This window comes from Heloderma suspectum, chromosome 3 (genome assembly GCF_057233095.1).
Source record: "Heloderma suspectum isolate Gila_16-S chromosome 3, 16-S_ref, whole genome shotgun sequence".
Taxonomy (NCBI): Eukaryota; Metazoa; Chordata; class Lepidosauria; order Squamata; family Helodermatidae; genus Heloderma; species Heloderma suspectum.
The window spans coordinates 250,640,001-250,653,317 of record NC_139460.1 but is presented as its reverse complement, the minus strand read 5'-3'; the positions used below and the strand labels follow the sequence as shown (position 1 = coordinate 250,653,317).

The window sequence follows — 13,317 nt, the reverse complement described above, 5'->3', positions numbered from 1 at the left end:
GTGCTTTTCTGAAAAACTGCACAATCGCTGTGAAAAAGTGAGTGATGCCTTTGCACTATTTCTTTGAAAAGGTAGTGAAGAATGTCCTATATCCTCTAGATGGCTCTGTTCAATATGTAGGCAATTGAGCTGGCAGTTCAGGAGAATTGCCCTGGGGACCCTCTTCATTTTGGAGTATCAGCTCAGTTTTCTACAACAATGTGTGTGTGTTTTTAAATGCTACATTTTTATCTCGGCTGAACTGAGATAACCTTTCCTTTTTGTGGCACAAAACCATACCTTTCTCTTTAAGGAGAACATGTGTATGCTTCTGCCTAGAAGAGTTAAGCAGCATTTCTGTGTGCACAGTGTCTTGCACACACGCATAGAATGGAGTGCCAGAAAGAAAAACCTTGTCACTGACAACCCTTTACTGGGCAAGATCTGTATATAGGAACTCTTCAACTCATATTGAGCTGCCCAGAAAAGGCATTGGATTACAGACACTGTAAAGCTTCTGTCTCTTCTAGAAACATACATATAAAGTAGCAGTAGACAGTGGTAACTGACAACTAAGACTAAAAATGTTGACAATTTCTTGATTTGCCTGGTTAGCTTATGTATAGAAGTCATTAACTATTTATAAAATGCATTATGAATTGGGTTCCTTCAAAATGTAGCTGTATGTGTGACATTTTCCAGCACAAACTACCACACTTGCATTTGGCTACAGTACACATTTATACTCAGTACAGAATGGTAAAGTTAAGAGCATAGCATCTTTATAATTATTACATTAGCTTACCTTTTCTTGCTATATGAATGAGAATCAGCTTCATTTAGGGGTGCTGGTAAGATTATCGAAGTTATTATTTTAAAGACAATCGGGAGTGCTGTATTGATATTTTAGATAGATCCTGAAAGAACAAATGGGCACTTTAGTTCAAAGGCCTGGTCTTTTATCTGATCAATTCATTTTGGGATGAAATTGTGATCAAAAGTAGTATCAAATTATTTATTGATGAATATGGTAGAGTTGATCCTAATTGTAGTCAAAGGGTTTAGTTGTTCTATAAAGCTTCTTTTATAACTGAGAGAGATCATGACAATAAAGGGACCATGGCAATAAATGTTAGCAGTTCTATTTATGGTGTAGATTATATTGAAATAAAACAAATATATGATGAAATCTAAATAAAAGACAAACCTGTGTCATAGCAAAGTATGTAATATTCTTTGCAAAACAAAACAAAATCTATTCAGACTGATGCTGCATTATAGACTCTGCCCTAGGTTTTAAAGATTCTAGACAGATGCGTTTCAGAGGCTGTGGGCAGAATTACCATATATGGACTGGAATAACTTGTAGTTGGTGCAATGTGCTCTTATTGCATGTATATTTCAGATCCAGAAGCTAGATCTGCCACAAGCTTTTGGTTGCCACAGATTCCTTTGGGCACACATAGAGAACTATATGCTTGGAGAAAGGGAAAACAGGATAAGGCTTTCTCACTGTTTCAGCCTTCTCCAAAGCCTGGCAGAAAATGAGAGATTTTTCTCTCCCATGAAGAGTCAGAGGGGAAAGGGGTTCGGTTAGTCTTTCATGTAATAGTAAAAGATACATTTTCCTCTGAGGTTTCATCTGACAACTCAGGGGAGGCTAGCGGATGAACATGTGATGCAACTTTAAATCTTTTCAGGGCACTGGTCCATTTAGCACTGTACCATCTACTCTGACTGGCAGTGACTGTCTCAGGTCTCAACCAGTAATCTTGCTAGCCTTATGCCTGGAAATGTGGGAAATTTAACTTGGGACTTGTATATGCAAAGCACATGCTGTATCACTTAGCTACAGCATCCTTCCTCTTGGCATCTGGCAGAAGGCAACCAGGGTTGTGGACTGGTCAAATCCACATTAGTCAAAATCAAATGCATATGAGCCACCAGTAACAGTACTGACCACACCCTTTCCCAAATTAAGATTGGTACTATCACATTTGTAATACTATCTTGCCAGCCAAGTGACAGCCTTCCCCAGCCTGGTGCCCTCCAAATGTTTTGGACTCCCATCAACATAGCTGATGGTCAGGAATTCTGGGAGTTGTTGTCCAAAATATCTGGAGGCCACCAGAGTGGGCAAGGCTGGTTTAAGAGCTTTGCTACATGTTACATTCATCACATCAAAAGCCAGGATGTGACATGGAATTCTGCAGAGTTCTGGAGGGGATTGTAGGGAAGTAGGAACTGCTGGCCTCCTTTCTTCATCCTTCAGTTGTTTATCTCATCTCTCTTTTAGCAGCTAATAATTTCTGGTCATCTTCCTCTCAACTACTAGGGACAATTAGCCCACTAAGCAAGAAGTAAGATAAGCAGAGATAAATACAGAGAGAGGGGTGCAGCCAATGGGGAAAGCTTCCCCACATGTTTGCCTGTTATTCCCTCCAGCATTTTCTGCCTTGCTGTGGAGGAGCTTTAGAATTCTCAGCAAAAGAGCCTGTCTTATACATAACTACTATTATTGTGATTAATGTAACATGTAATTAGGGTCTCAGTCTTGTCAGCCTACACACACAAATGTATACATTGGATTTAGGGAGAAAGCGCTTGTTCCTTCCCAAACCAGGACAGGTCAGAGAACTCATAGGAAGTGAAACAACCACCAGGTGTTTAGATAAGAATCTACTTCGGGGGGGGGGGGGTTTGCACGTGCGGGCGCACACACGTGCTTGGACTGCAGGGATGGGGCAGGTCTCTTTGGATGACTTAGTAATCCTGGTGCAGACCTGAAAGAGTAAATGCAGCTTGCTCAGAAGCTTAGCAGAGGGCAGACCCATGGGCAGTGCATGTTGCCTTCAGGTCAGCATGGTTGCATACACTGAATAGCGCAAATACCATGGCTAAGGGGAGAGATTTGATCATGCTTGGTTAAACCATTAGACCTCAGAAGAAGTAACAACATCTTAAACAGAAAAGAAAGATTGGATCATGTATTGACATGCATTTGTAACTTCCTTCCTTGTCTGATGTATATCAAACACAAAATAGGATAATATCATAATTGAGCAATCTATGCCAATTTGTTGGCTTTTTGGTGAAAAAAGAGAAAAACAAAACCCATCTCCATATGATATTCTTGCATACTGCAGAGTGTTTTAGTCTCCCATAGTGATGAAATGAATAATTTAAACAGGCAGCTCTGATACCAGAGCCTCTTTAAAGGTTCCTGTTTCCTTTAATGCTGTAGAGACTACTTTTACTTGGTTAATGTGAAACTGCTGTGTCTGAGATATCTAAATAGTAAAAAAAAGGGGGGGGGCTGGATACGCTATGTCCATTATACAAATTCCCCATGGTTTCTATGACCACGTCCTCTCTACTGAGTACTACTAGTTGCATAATTATAAAGGTAATATGTTGCACAAATGATCATTTAAAAAATGATTTTAAAAAAGGAATCTAAAGGAACTTGCAACTTATTTGCTGAGTAATGGTGAGTCCTTTGGTTTAACTGCTGGTCTGTTTAGCATTTTGTTTAGAAGTTTGTCTGCTTGTAATATGTTAACCCCATTGAATATTCATGTATTGAATTTAAATTTGGTACACACATTCAGAGCAAATTATACATTTCAAGTTCAAATCACCATGTCTGTTTTCAAAGAAGGCAGAAACGTGCAAAATAGAATGCAATGCAATATCTACAATAAAGATTTGGAACGTCAGAATTAAAGTTAATTTGTATGTTCAGGACAATGTTCAGCATTTCAAGTTCAAACCCCAGCTTGAGCCTTGTTTTCAAGGTGGCCACCAAATATGTAAAAACAGTGCAATGTCCTTTTGAAGACTGAAGTATTGGAATGAAAGTTGATATATCTTTAATGTTCAGATTCAAGCTCCACCCCAGGCCCACTTTCAGAATGTCCACAAAAAAAAGAGTATTTTCAAATAGTGTACTTCGCTAGGGTATAGAGTTTAGCATCTCATAGAATCATAGGGTTGGAAGGGGCCAACAAAACCATTGAGTCCAACCCCCTGCTCAGTGCAGGAAGCCTGATTCCCAGGCGGTCTCCCATCCAAGTACTAACCAGGACTGACCCTGCTTAGCTTACGAGATCAGACAAGATCAGGCGCATCCAGCCCTTTGCTTGTAGATTAGTTTTAAAGCACCTTCTTTCCCAATTAGACTCTAATTTTATTTTTTTTATGTAATGAGCTTGGCTGCTAGATGCTGTTGCAACATGAAATGCATGTTTCATTTGGCATGTTCCCAGAAACTAGCTAGATACTTTGCGTGGGAATCTCAGTTTTAGGATTCCTCGGTTTCCTCATACACCATGAGAAAAGACAAACTTCATCACAGGGTTTTCAAACAAGGCTGCAATTTTTATCGTATCTAGTTTAGTCCAGTATGAGTTGCCTGATATGATACCTTGCAATCTAATCTGTGTTTGTATCCCAGTGTAGAGGAGAGATTCTTTTATCATGAGCCCTTGCCTCCAATAGGGAGAAAGGGAGTACATCATTCCCCCCCCCCCCAGCAGCAACTCACAGTGATTTCTTGCAGTTTGGTTTACATAAATCTCCCTCCAACAAACAAACAAACAAACAAACACAAAAAGCCAAAGCTTGTTCCCCTGCAAGCCTTCTCCTTCCCTTGCGGTCAGGGTAGTGAGTTCACTGCATGGTTCTGATCAACTGGATTGCAGACCTTGTCATTAGGCCTTTTGAGTCATAGTAGTTCTTCTTTGTTTAAAAGTTTTCTTTCTAATGTAGGGCAGCAGGGAAATGGAAGAGAATGGAAAATCTTCTGCCCTTTGTCTAGTTGCTTTGTTGTTTTGATATCATTATTAGTATATCTATGTATGCAAATGCAAATTCCTAACTGTAGAAATTAAATGGCATTCTGTACAATATAAGCTCACTTATCTCAGTGACTTGGTAAATATCTAAAATGCTCACTTAATCAGACATTTGGTTAAACAGAATTAGGGGTGTGTAAAATGACATGGGACTTACTCAGTGGAGAGGGCATCCAGAGAATTCATGTAATTTGTATTTGGGCATCATTTCCATTAAATATAATGGAAGTGATCCCAAAATCCTGATTATGTGAATTCTCTGAATCCCCTCTCTCTTAATGGGAAAGTTTTCCTGTGTATGCTGTGCTTTGGTAGGCTAATTCAGATTTTAAAAATTACTTCTAGATTCCCACTAAAATACTGATGATTTCTGCATGATTTTGACATCCTGTTGCTGTTTGTAAGAACTTTCTTTAGAGATTTTTTTTTAAATCAAATAGGTATCCATTAGAGGGCTCTCGAGGTTTTGAGATGATCAGCCTTGATAGTGATGGCTCCGGAGCTTTGCTTGCTCACACTTTTTTTCCTTTTCCTTTTTTGTCTTACAGAAAAGGTCACGGATTGCCTACAGTGACGAGGTGCGGAATGAGCTCCTAGGGGATGATGGGAATTCCTCGGAGATCCAGGTAGGATGCTAATCAAGAAGCCCTAGTGGGTGGCTGGAGGGTGAAGGAGGTCATTGGCTCATTGAGCTTCTCAAGCTGCTCCTTAACAGCATTAGTAACAACTCATGTGGAAGTGATACTGTTTAATGCAAAGCTGGAGTCTTAATCAACTTCAAAATGTTTCTAGGAGATCTTACAATTTAACCCTTTACCTTGTGATCAGTCTGCTATCTTTTTTTAAAAAAAAATCTTTTCTTCTCTTCTTCTTTATTATTTGGTACTTAAGGAATAACTTGAAACACAGTGTTTGCCAACAAAGCCAAGATCTTCACCTCAAACACATGTAAAAGGAATAAAAAATTACATAATTCAGCTTTGATAAGAATGAAGTATAATGAAATCAACACTGGCAGGCAAAACAAATGAAAATGAGCTTTCAGTAGCTGACAGTTTGTCTCTGTTTCTATGTGGGTTGTCTCGCTGAACTAGATTTTCTTCTCTGCATAAAACTGCAAATTATGCCAAAAAGTATACAAAAGTAGATACAGTATAAAATAGTGTTTTTAAGGGAAAGCTATATGTCTGTTTATTAATCTTCTTATGTTCACGGTGTTCATTACACTGTAGCCAGTACTGGGGTAGGATTTTTACAATTATTAAAATAAGTATTTTCATGGCTTAACACCCTGCTTATATCTATACAAAGCTGTAGCTAAAGATCTCTTTATAAGAACTATTACTTTGTCTGCCTTTATCCTTGATTAAAACTTTGAGACCTTCCTACATGATAAAGTTAGTTCAAATTTGAGATAATGAGATATGATGCTAAGTATCTTATAAAGAAATCACATTTCTTCAGTATTAAAGAGAAGTTAATTACTGATTTCAGTGTATCAGTAATACCAGTTTAATATTTTTGATTTTAAAAGCTAGAAAATGGTTTAATGCATTATTTGAATCTGTTAAATCTTTGCTTCCCTCATGTGTGTTATTACCACATATTGCATTCTACATTAAAATTAGATTATACCCAGCCAAGAGTAAGAACTTTTAAGTCCCATTGTGCCGTGATTGACTTATGCTTCACTCTCCCATTAAAATCAATGGAACTTGACAGTATTTAACTTGCCTGGATTATGCCCTTGCTTGAATAGGCTATGGCATCTTAATATACATATCTAAGGAAAAATATAACTCATTTAATAAAGGGATTGCTCATACCTTGCATAGGTTTGAAAGGTTTTCATCTCAGAGTGGACATCTATTTCAGGAAAAAATGTTCAACAATCCCATAGTACTGACAAAGTTCAACTCCTAAAGAAAACAATGTTTGTATCATAAAATTTTAATTCTTTATCTTGTTTTAAGATTACGAAGGAAATTTGTGTAGCACCAGCCTTGAAATTAAAATTATAAGAGCTCTTAGTTTAAATCAGAAGGCATTATTTTAACAAACTAATTCTTACTTTTGTTCTCAGCTTTGAGGAGAAACTTTTTTTTATCTCTTGAGAACTACTGCTTGATACATTTTACATATGTCAACAACTTGTTTAGACTGTGTATGTGTATGAAAGGAGGAAGGAATTGTTTGAATGTTGCCTTGAATTAACACAGAAAGAGAGTAGTTCTGTGGCAAGAAAATATTGTCTTCCTTTCCTAAATCAGTTAACATCCCATGTATATCCCAGACCACAGGTAGGAAACCTGATGCCCTCCAGATGCTTTGGACTACAGCTCCCATAAACCCCGAACATTGACCATGGTGGCTGGGGCTGATGGGAGTTGTAGTTTAAAACTTATAGTCCAGAACATCAGGCTGCCTACCCCTGTCCTAGAATGTTGTAATTGCCAATCAGTCTATCCTTTTTTAAAAGGAAGTTGTGCAATTGTTCTAGAGTACTACAGTTTTGTGTTACTAGAAAGTATATCCTTAGGGGAAAAGCATGATTATTAATCTGTATAATTGGTCAGAACTTTATGGGACTAGCGCTAAAAACCCTATAGGCTTTCATATTCAAAATAAATGTAAAGACTGATAAACTTCTATACGCGCAATGTCCAGATTCATCTCTCTGGCACAAATGTTGACCATGTTGAATATACTTAATCAGGTTAAGGTTAAACTGCAGAAATGAAAGTGTTTTTTTCACCACTCTAATCCCCAAATGTAGCATAAATCAATACATAAATCTCTGAAAAGCAGATGCTGCATACAAATCACTGTTTTGGATTTTGGCAAAGTAGGGATATTGAGCTCTTCACACCACCTGATAAAAATCTGAGTAGAGAGTAGAGACCAGCCAAGAGAGCTAGAAACTTCTAAAGTGAGATTAACTCTAGATCAGAGAGTAATATTAAATGTCTTACAGTTTTGAGAATATATACCCTGTAATACATTCTAACATGTGTATGAGGAGTTACCTGTAGGTCTATTTCTCTGTGTAGTTGTGTTTCCAAAGTATAATGGCACAATTTTGTTAAATCTAGTAGGCATATAGAATTTGCCCTCAAGTAATTTGCAATAGACTATCTGGTTAGAAATGGTAATGATTTTGAAATATTTGAAATTCTATGTTACAGCATTTTGATTCTTGATTTAAAACAAAAACCAAAAGCCTGTTGGGCCCTGTTGACAACATTGTTCAAGATGATTTTTATGATTTTTTGCCTACTTTAAGGCAATAACTCATACATGATAGGTATATCAATGAATGTAAAAGTTGCTATTCTATGTCAGACTATGTTGCAATGTTCCCTTTAAAACAGAAACATTCTTGGTAGGGATCGATGGCTGTCGGTTCATTGGAGTATCTTCTGTGCTTAGTTAAGTAATTTCTTTCCCTTTGTGTTCATTAATTTCCTTCCAATTCACATCCACTGAAAAGTAATCCTATGCAGCTCATTTTGAACTGTAAAAGCAGGAGACAAAAACAGAATGGTACGTAGTTGGGTTATCTTTCTTTCCAAGGAGCACACTTTATTTATTTAGGATTTCTAAACAAGTAAATGTTGCCATTACACAACACAGAACATTATATATATATATCGATGTTTTAAAAGTGTTTTCTGGTGTTTTCAAGTTGTCTTTAATTCTGTCTGACCAAATTTATCAATTTCCTTGAAAGGCCAAAGCTCTACAGTGCAGCTCTGCAGTACTAAATTATAGATTCAGTTTAGTATTTGGGGCTTACTTGAGAGGGTGATGGATATGTTGTTTAGAAAAGAAAGCACACACTAGATAAATAAGTTGTTTGCTTGCAGAAATATATTGGATGTAAATTTATGCCATTTACAAATCCTACCTTTATCCAACTAGAGTTGTTAGGATGTGAGAAATTTCTCAATAATTAGAACACTAGTTATCTGTGTGAGTGTCTAAAATGAGAAGTACATCAAGGCAGCATATATGTTACCTATAGGAAATACATTTCTTGCAGTGATATGGTTACCTAATTTTTGACAACCAAATTCTGATAATGTAAGACTTGGACTTGCTGTGCATAAAGTGTGTTAAAACTCCAGAAACAGTCCAGGGGGTGAAGTTGGTCAATTTAATTCCTCAAGATCTAAAGAAGGTCGGTATCACTTCATATAGCCCTGGCAGAGCAGATCATTACCAGTCACAAATCTGTTCGTTACATGCTGAGAGTTTATAGCAAAATAAATAGACTGTCATCACAAGTTCAGAAAATTGTGTGTTCGACCCATGATAATGTGTAAAGGGCGTTTAATAGAGTTCAGCATTTATTCGTTATCTGTATGCGGGCAGAAACGGCAGTAGCGTTATCAGCTTCTTGGAGGAAAAAATTCGGTAGTTCTCCATGTCACGTGACATGCTTCACAGACACGCACACACTCTGCGATGCAGTTTTATTCCACTCACAGCAGAAGGCTTAGCCACAAGAGATTCCACTGGTTCAAACCAGCGTAAACCAGATTTTTTTTTAGTCTACAAAAGAACAGATTACCGCTTGTATCAAATTGGGGGCAGGGGGGAGAAAGAAGCATCTTTGTTTCAAAAATATGCTGATTATCATAACCTGAAATGGTGGCTACACACATTTTAATGCTGTTTGTCTGAGTTTGGCAAGCTTTATATATTACGTTTAAAAAATTGAAGTCGTTAGAATTTCATCAAGTGCTGTCATTGTTAAATGAGGAAAAAAAACTTTTGTTAATTTGAATGAATATCTTTCAGCTATCATTTAAAAAAGAAAATCTCCCATTACTTAGCTTAGTTGCAAATCCTATGCAGAGCTTAAATTCAGCCATGCAGCACAAACAAGATAGAACATTTTTTTTGTTTGGAACCAATTGAAAAAACAAATGTGGAGCATTTTAAAACTCTCATTGACTATAGTAGGGTGTCATGCCCCAAACAGTCTCTGTTGCAGGATAGTAGTTTTAAACTTTAGCCCCTAAAGTATCATAGCCAGCTGAGGAATAGTGACCTGGAGGTGGGGGGAAGAATGATGTGATCAGCTCTCAGCTCATCTCTTTTAAAGAGACCTAATGTTTATCTTTTTGGAGAAGAAAGTGAGGAGAAAGCAAGAGAAGGACCGAAAGAAGTTGCAAAATGCTTTAAATTTAAGAACAGGTGGGGTTGGACTGGAAAACGTGTGTGTTTTTTCTTGATATCAAATCCTTGGAAATATTCTTTTCTAAAGAGCTATTAACTGCAGCAGCTTCCTTCCTAATGATTAGAAACACCATCTCTTGATTTGTGTGGCAGTAGTATGGGTCTTAATTTTAGATTGACAGAGTGAGCATAAAGGACTTCTTCTGTTTCTTCTGTAGTTGGAAATTTTGCATTTCGAGGGGGTGCGGGGGAGAGAGACCTTCAACTCTATGCCCAAATTTAAAATAAGTTCACAAATGTGTGCATATACTGGTAATGGCCAGTTTTAGAAGTGGCCACCTTAACTGTCAGAATAAAGTGCGTCAATGAGAAAACCTTCCGCCCACTTAGTAACATTCACTCTAGCTCTGTTTGTTGCAAATGGAATAACTGTGCTTTGTACCCCACCCAACACCAGAATGTTCTGAATAAAGAATATTTTGCATTATAACTGAGTATATCGGTTGAAAGGAGCCCTGCTACCATAAGATTAATAAAAGTATACAATTCAAAGAGCAAAATAGAGCAGTGAGATGGGAGAAAATAACTTTCTCCCATCTCACTTTGTGAATTTGTGAAATAACTTCTATATAAAAACAGAGAAGATTGCATAGTCAAAATTGTGTTTATGGCATAATTTAATAATTAATTTGTTTTTTGTCCATTTATTTTCAATTGGGACACATACTAGTAATCTGGTATACTGAATTGCATAGGCTTAATTAATTTTTGACAAAAAATAGTTGAGCTAAAATAGAGCTGGTATATAAACTGGTGCCTCAATAGCCATCTATTACAGTTACTCTGATCTGTATAATAAGGTAGATGTATTGGGAGACATAAAAAAGCAGGTGTCAGTGCTAAAACTACAAAAACATCCTGAAAACTTGTATGTACAAAATCACTTCAGCTGTACTATCTTAGAAGAGAGGAATAGTAAACTTGTGTTCCTCCATTATATTATAGACTTCTATGAAGTCATTCCCCTTTATTTCATGATGGTGTCTTAGATGTGATTTAAAAGAGAATTTCACACTATTCCCTTTGTTTAATGTGACAGTGTGAGAAAGTGATCTTTATTCGTTCAAAAAACTCTTCATGTAGTCTATGTTTAGGTTCTTTTAATGTGTTTGTCTGTGATTTTTAAATGCTAAACATGTAAACAGATAAATTGTCAATGTTAATTCTGTATCCTGTCACACAACTGATCTTTCTTTCCTGCCATTTCTTTCCTTTTTATCTTTTTTGTGCGTTCATGTTGCAGTTGATAAAATTACGTGAAGAGGTGAGTACTTCCTTGCTTTTTGTTGTCTAGCTTTCCTTTAAAGCTGGTTTTCCAAATCTAAAGTAGATCTTTTTGGTCATTGTTGCAGGGAAATCTGCACAAAGCAAAAAAAATATTGATTACGTTGCTTAAAAATCTTTCTTTCTTTCTTTCTTTCTTTCTTTCTTTCTTTCTTTCTCCTTAATAACTATACACTTACATGGGAATCCCTAGATCAAACCTTTAAAATTAACATTCTTTGATAGCACAGAGAAAAGGGATAATTTAAAGGCACTGGAAAAAAGAAGAAAAACTACTATTTGATCTCTATTAGAATACCATGATCTAATCAGATCCTGTAATGATATCTGCATCACACAATCTTTGATGAAGTAAATACCTCTATATCCCAGCAATATTAGAGAAGGTACCATGTTAGTGGAGAAAAAAAATCTGCTTGAAGGATGGATACTGGCAATACATCATTGTGTAGACCTACTGGCATACAAAACAGTATGAAAATATTGCTTGCACGTTGAAAACAGAATCCAGGTAGATGTATGCTCAGTTGTGCCTCCTGTATTTATTATTTATTTGTGCATATGCTGTAGAGAATGAAGATTTGAGTCCTTTTTCCTTGCATCTTACAAAATGACCTGAAGTGGCAGCTTCCGAAGCATGTATAAAAGTACCTGATGGTCATTTCCTGACATTCTCTAGTATGTTTTTGAAGGTTCCTCCTCAGTCTTATTTTATAGCACAGCAAATGCTTACACTATTATTTATGTTTTTTAAAATTCATATTCTTACTCTTAGAGATTTGGTATAGTAAAAATGGCCAGGGAGCCAGTTTTCTGAGGTGGTTGCATAGTGACTACTCAGAGTTCTTGGTAAAGAAAGAGAGAACAACGTACTATGCTTGTTTAGTCTTGTGGTTAGTGGATGGCATTGTTATATAGCCTAAATGTGTTTAATTCAAAAGAGGGGTGAGGCAGGGGGCATTTTTGAGTGATGGTGTTCATGCTTTGCAAGAACTGGGATATAACCAAATGGATTACAGAGGAATCCTTGGTTTATCGATTTCCTTAATACATTAAGACTGTTTGATCAATCATGGACTTTTTATTTCCCATACCTTTGCAACTTGCACTATAATGGCTTGATGTGATGAAGAAAGTACCACTATAAAAATGCAGTTGAGCAAGCAACATCCTTGAGCCCTATCCTAATTTCTTATTTATGGTAATGCTGTTAATATACATGGTGGTTTACAGAATAACATAAGCAAAAGGCAGACTTTTGCCCTGAGGAGCTTACAATTCAGTTTGCCATAGGGAGGAGGAAGCAGGAAGGAAGGAGGAAGATAGTATAGAGAGCAAAGGTCAAATGATGGAAACGGGAGAACAAATGGGAGTTACCCATCACATACTTAAGCTTTATTTCAGCTATATAATACCACTGAGGGAGTAATATAGTCCTTCAGCCACTATACTAAACTTAAAACAGGTAAGGTGCAATCCTATGCATGTTTGGATGGACAAAGGTCCTACAACTCCCAGCATCCCCCAGCTAGCATGGTTGGCTTGGGAATGCTAGGAATTGTAGGACATTTTTCCATCTAAACTTGCATAGGATTGCACCCTTAATGTGCTAAGCAAGGACTGAACCTCATGATTACTTATTCAAGCATTTCATGAATTCTATTTTGTGAATTCTAAAATAGAAAGCTAAACGTTTTCATGACGCTTCATATGCATACCTTTTACATTGTACATTTGTGAAATATTGCAGTAGAAACATTATTGTAAACAAATATGACAACTTATAAACCTTAATCACTGACATGTTTCCACTGTACTTTAGAAGCAGTAGTCTGAGCATATTAATAAAGTGGCTAAATAAATATATAAATATGGTATTACATAATGGTGGCAATATTAAATATTAGCAGATTCTTGAAAAGAAACCAACTTTTACTTAATACCTGAACTTCTT

The 13,317-nt window shown here is 36.7% G+C and overlaps 1 protein-coding gene across 5 annotated transcripts in view; it reads left to right on the top strand.

The window, feature by feature from the left end:
• The window catches only part of VTI1A (vesicle transport through interaction with t-SNAREs 1A), a 347,971-nt gene that overhangs the window by 55,051 nt on the left and 279,603 nt on the right, over positions 1 to 13,317 (top strand). For all 5 annotated transcript variants that reach the window (XM_084846214.1, XM_084846215.1, XM_084846212.1 and 2 more), the window contains one exon: positions 5,384 to 5,461. In XM_084846214.1, the coding sequence (XP_084702340.1) occupies positions 5,384 to 5,461 (78 nt within the window). The remainder of the gene's footprint in view (positions 1 to 5,383; positions 5,462 to 13,317) is intronic.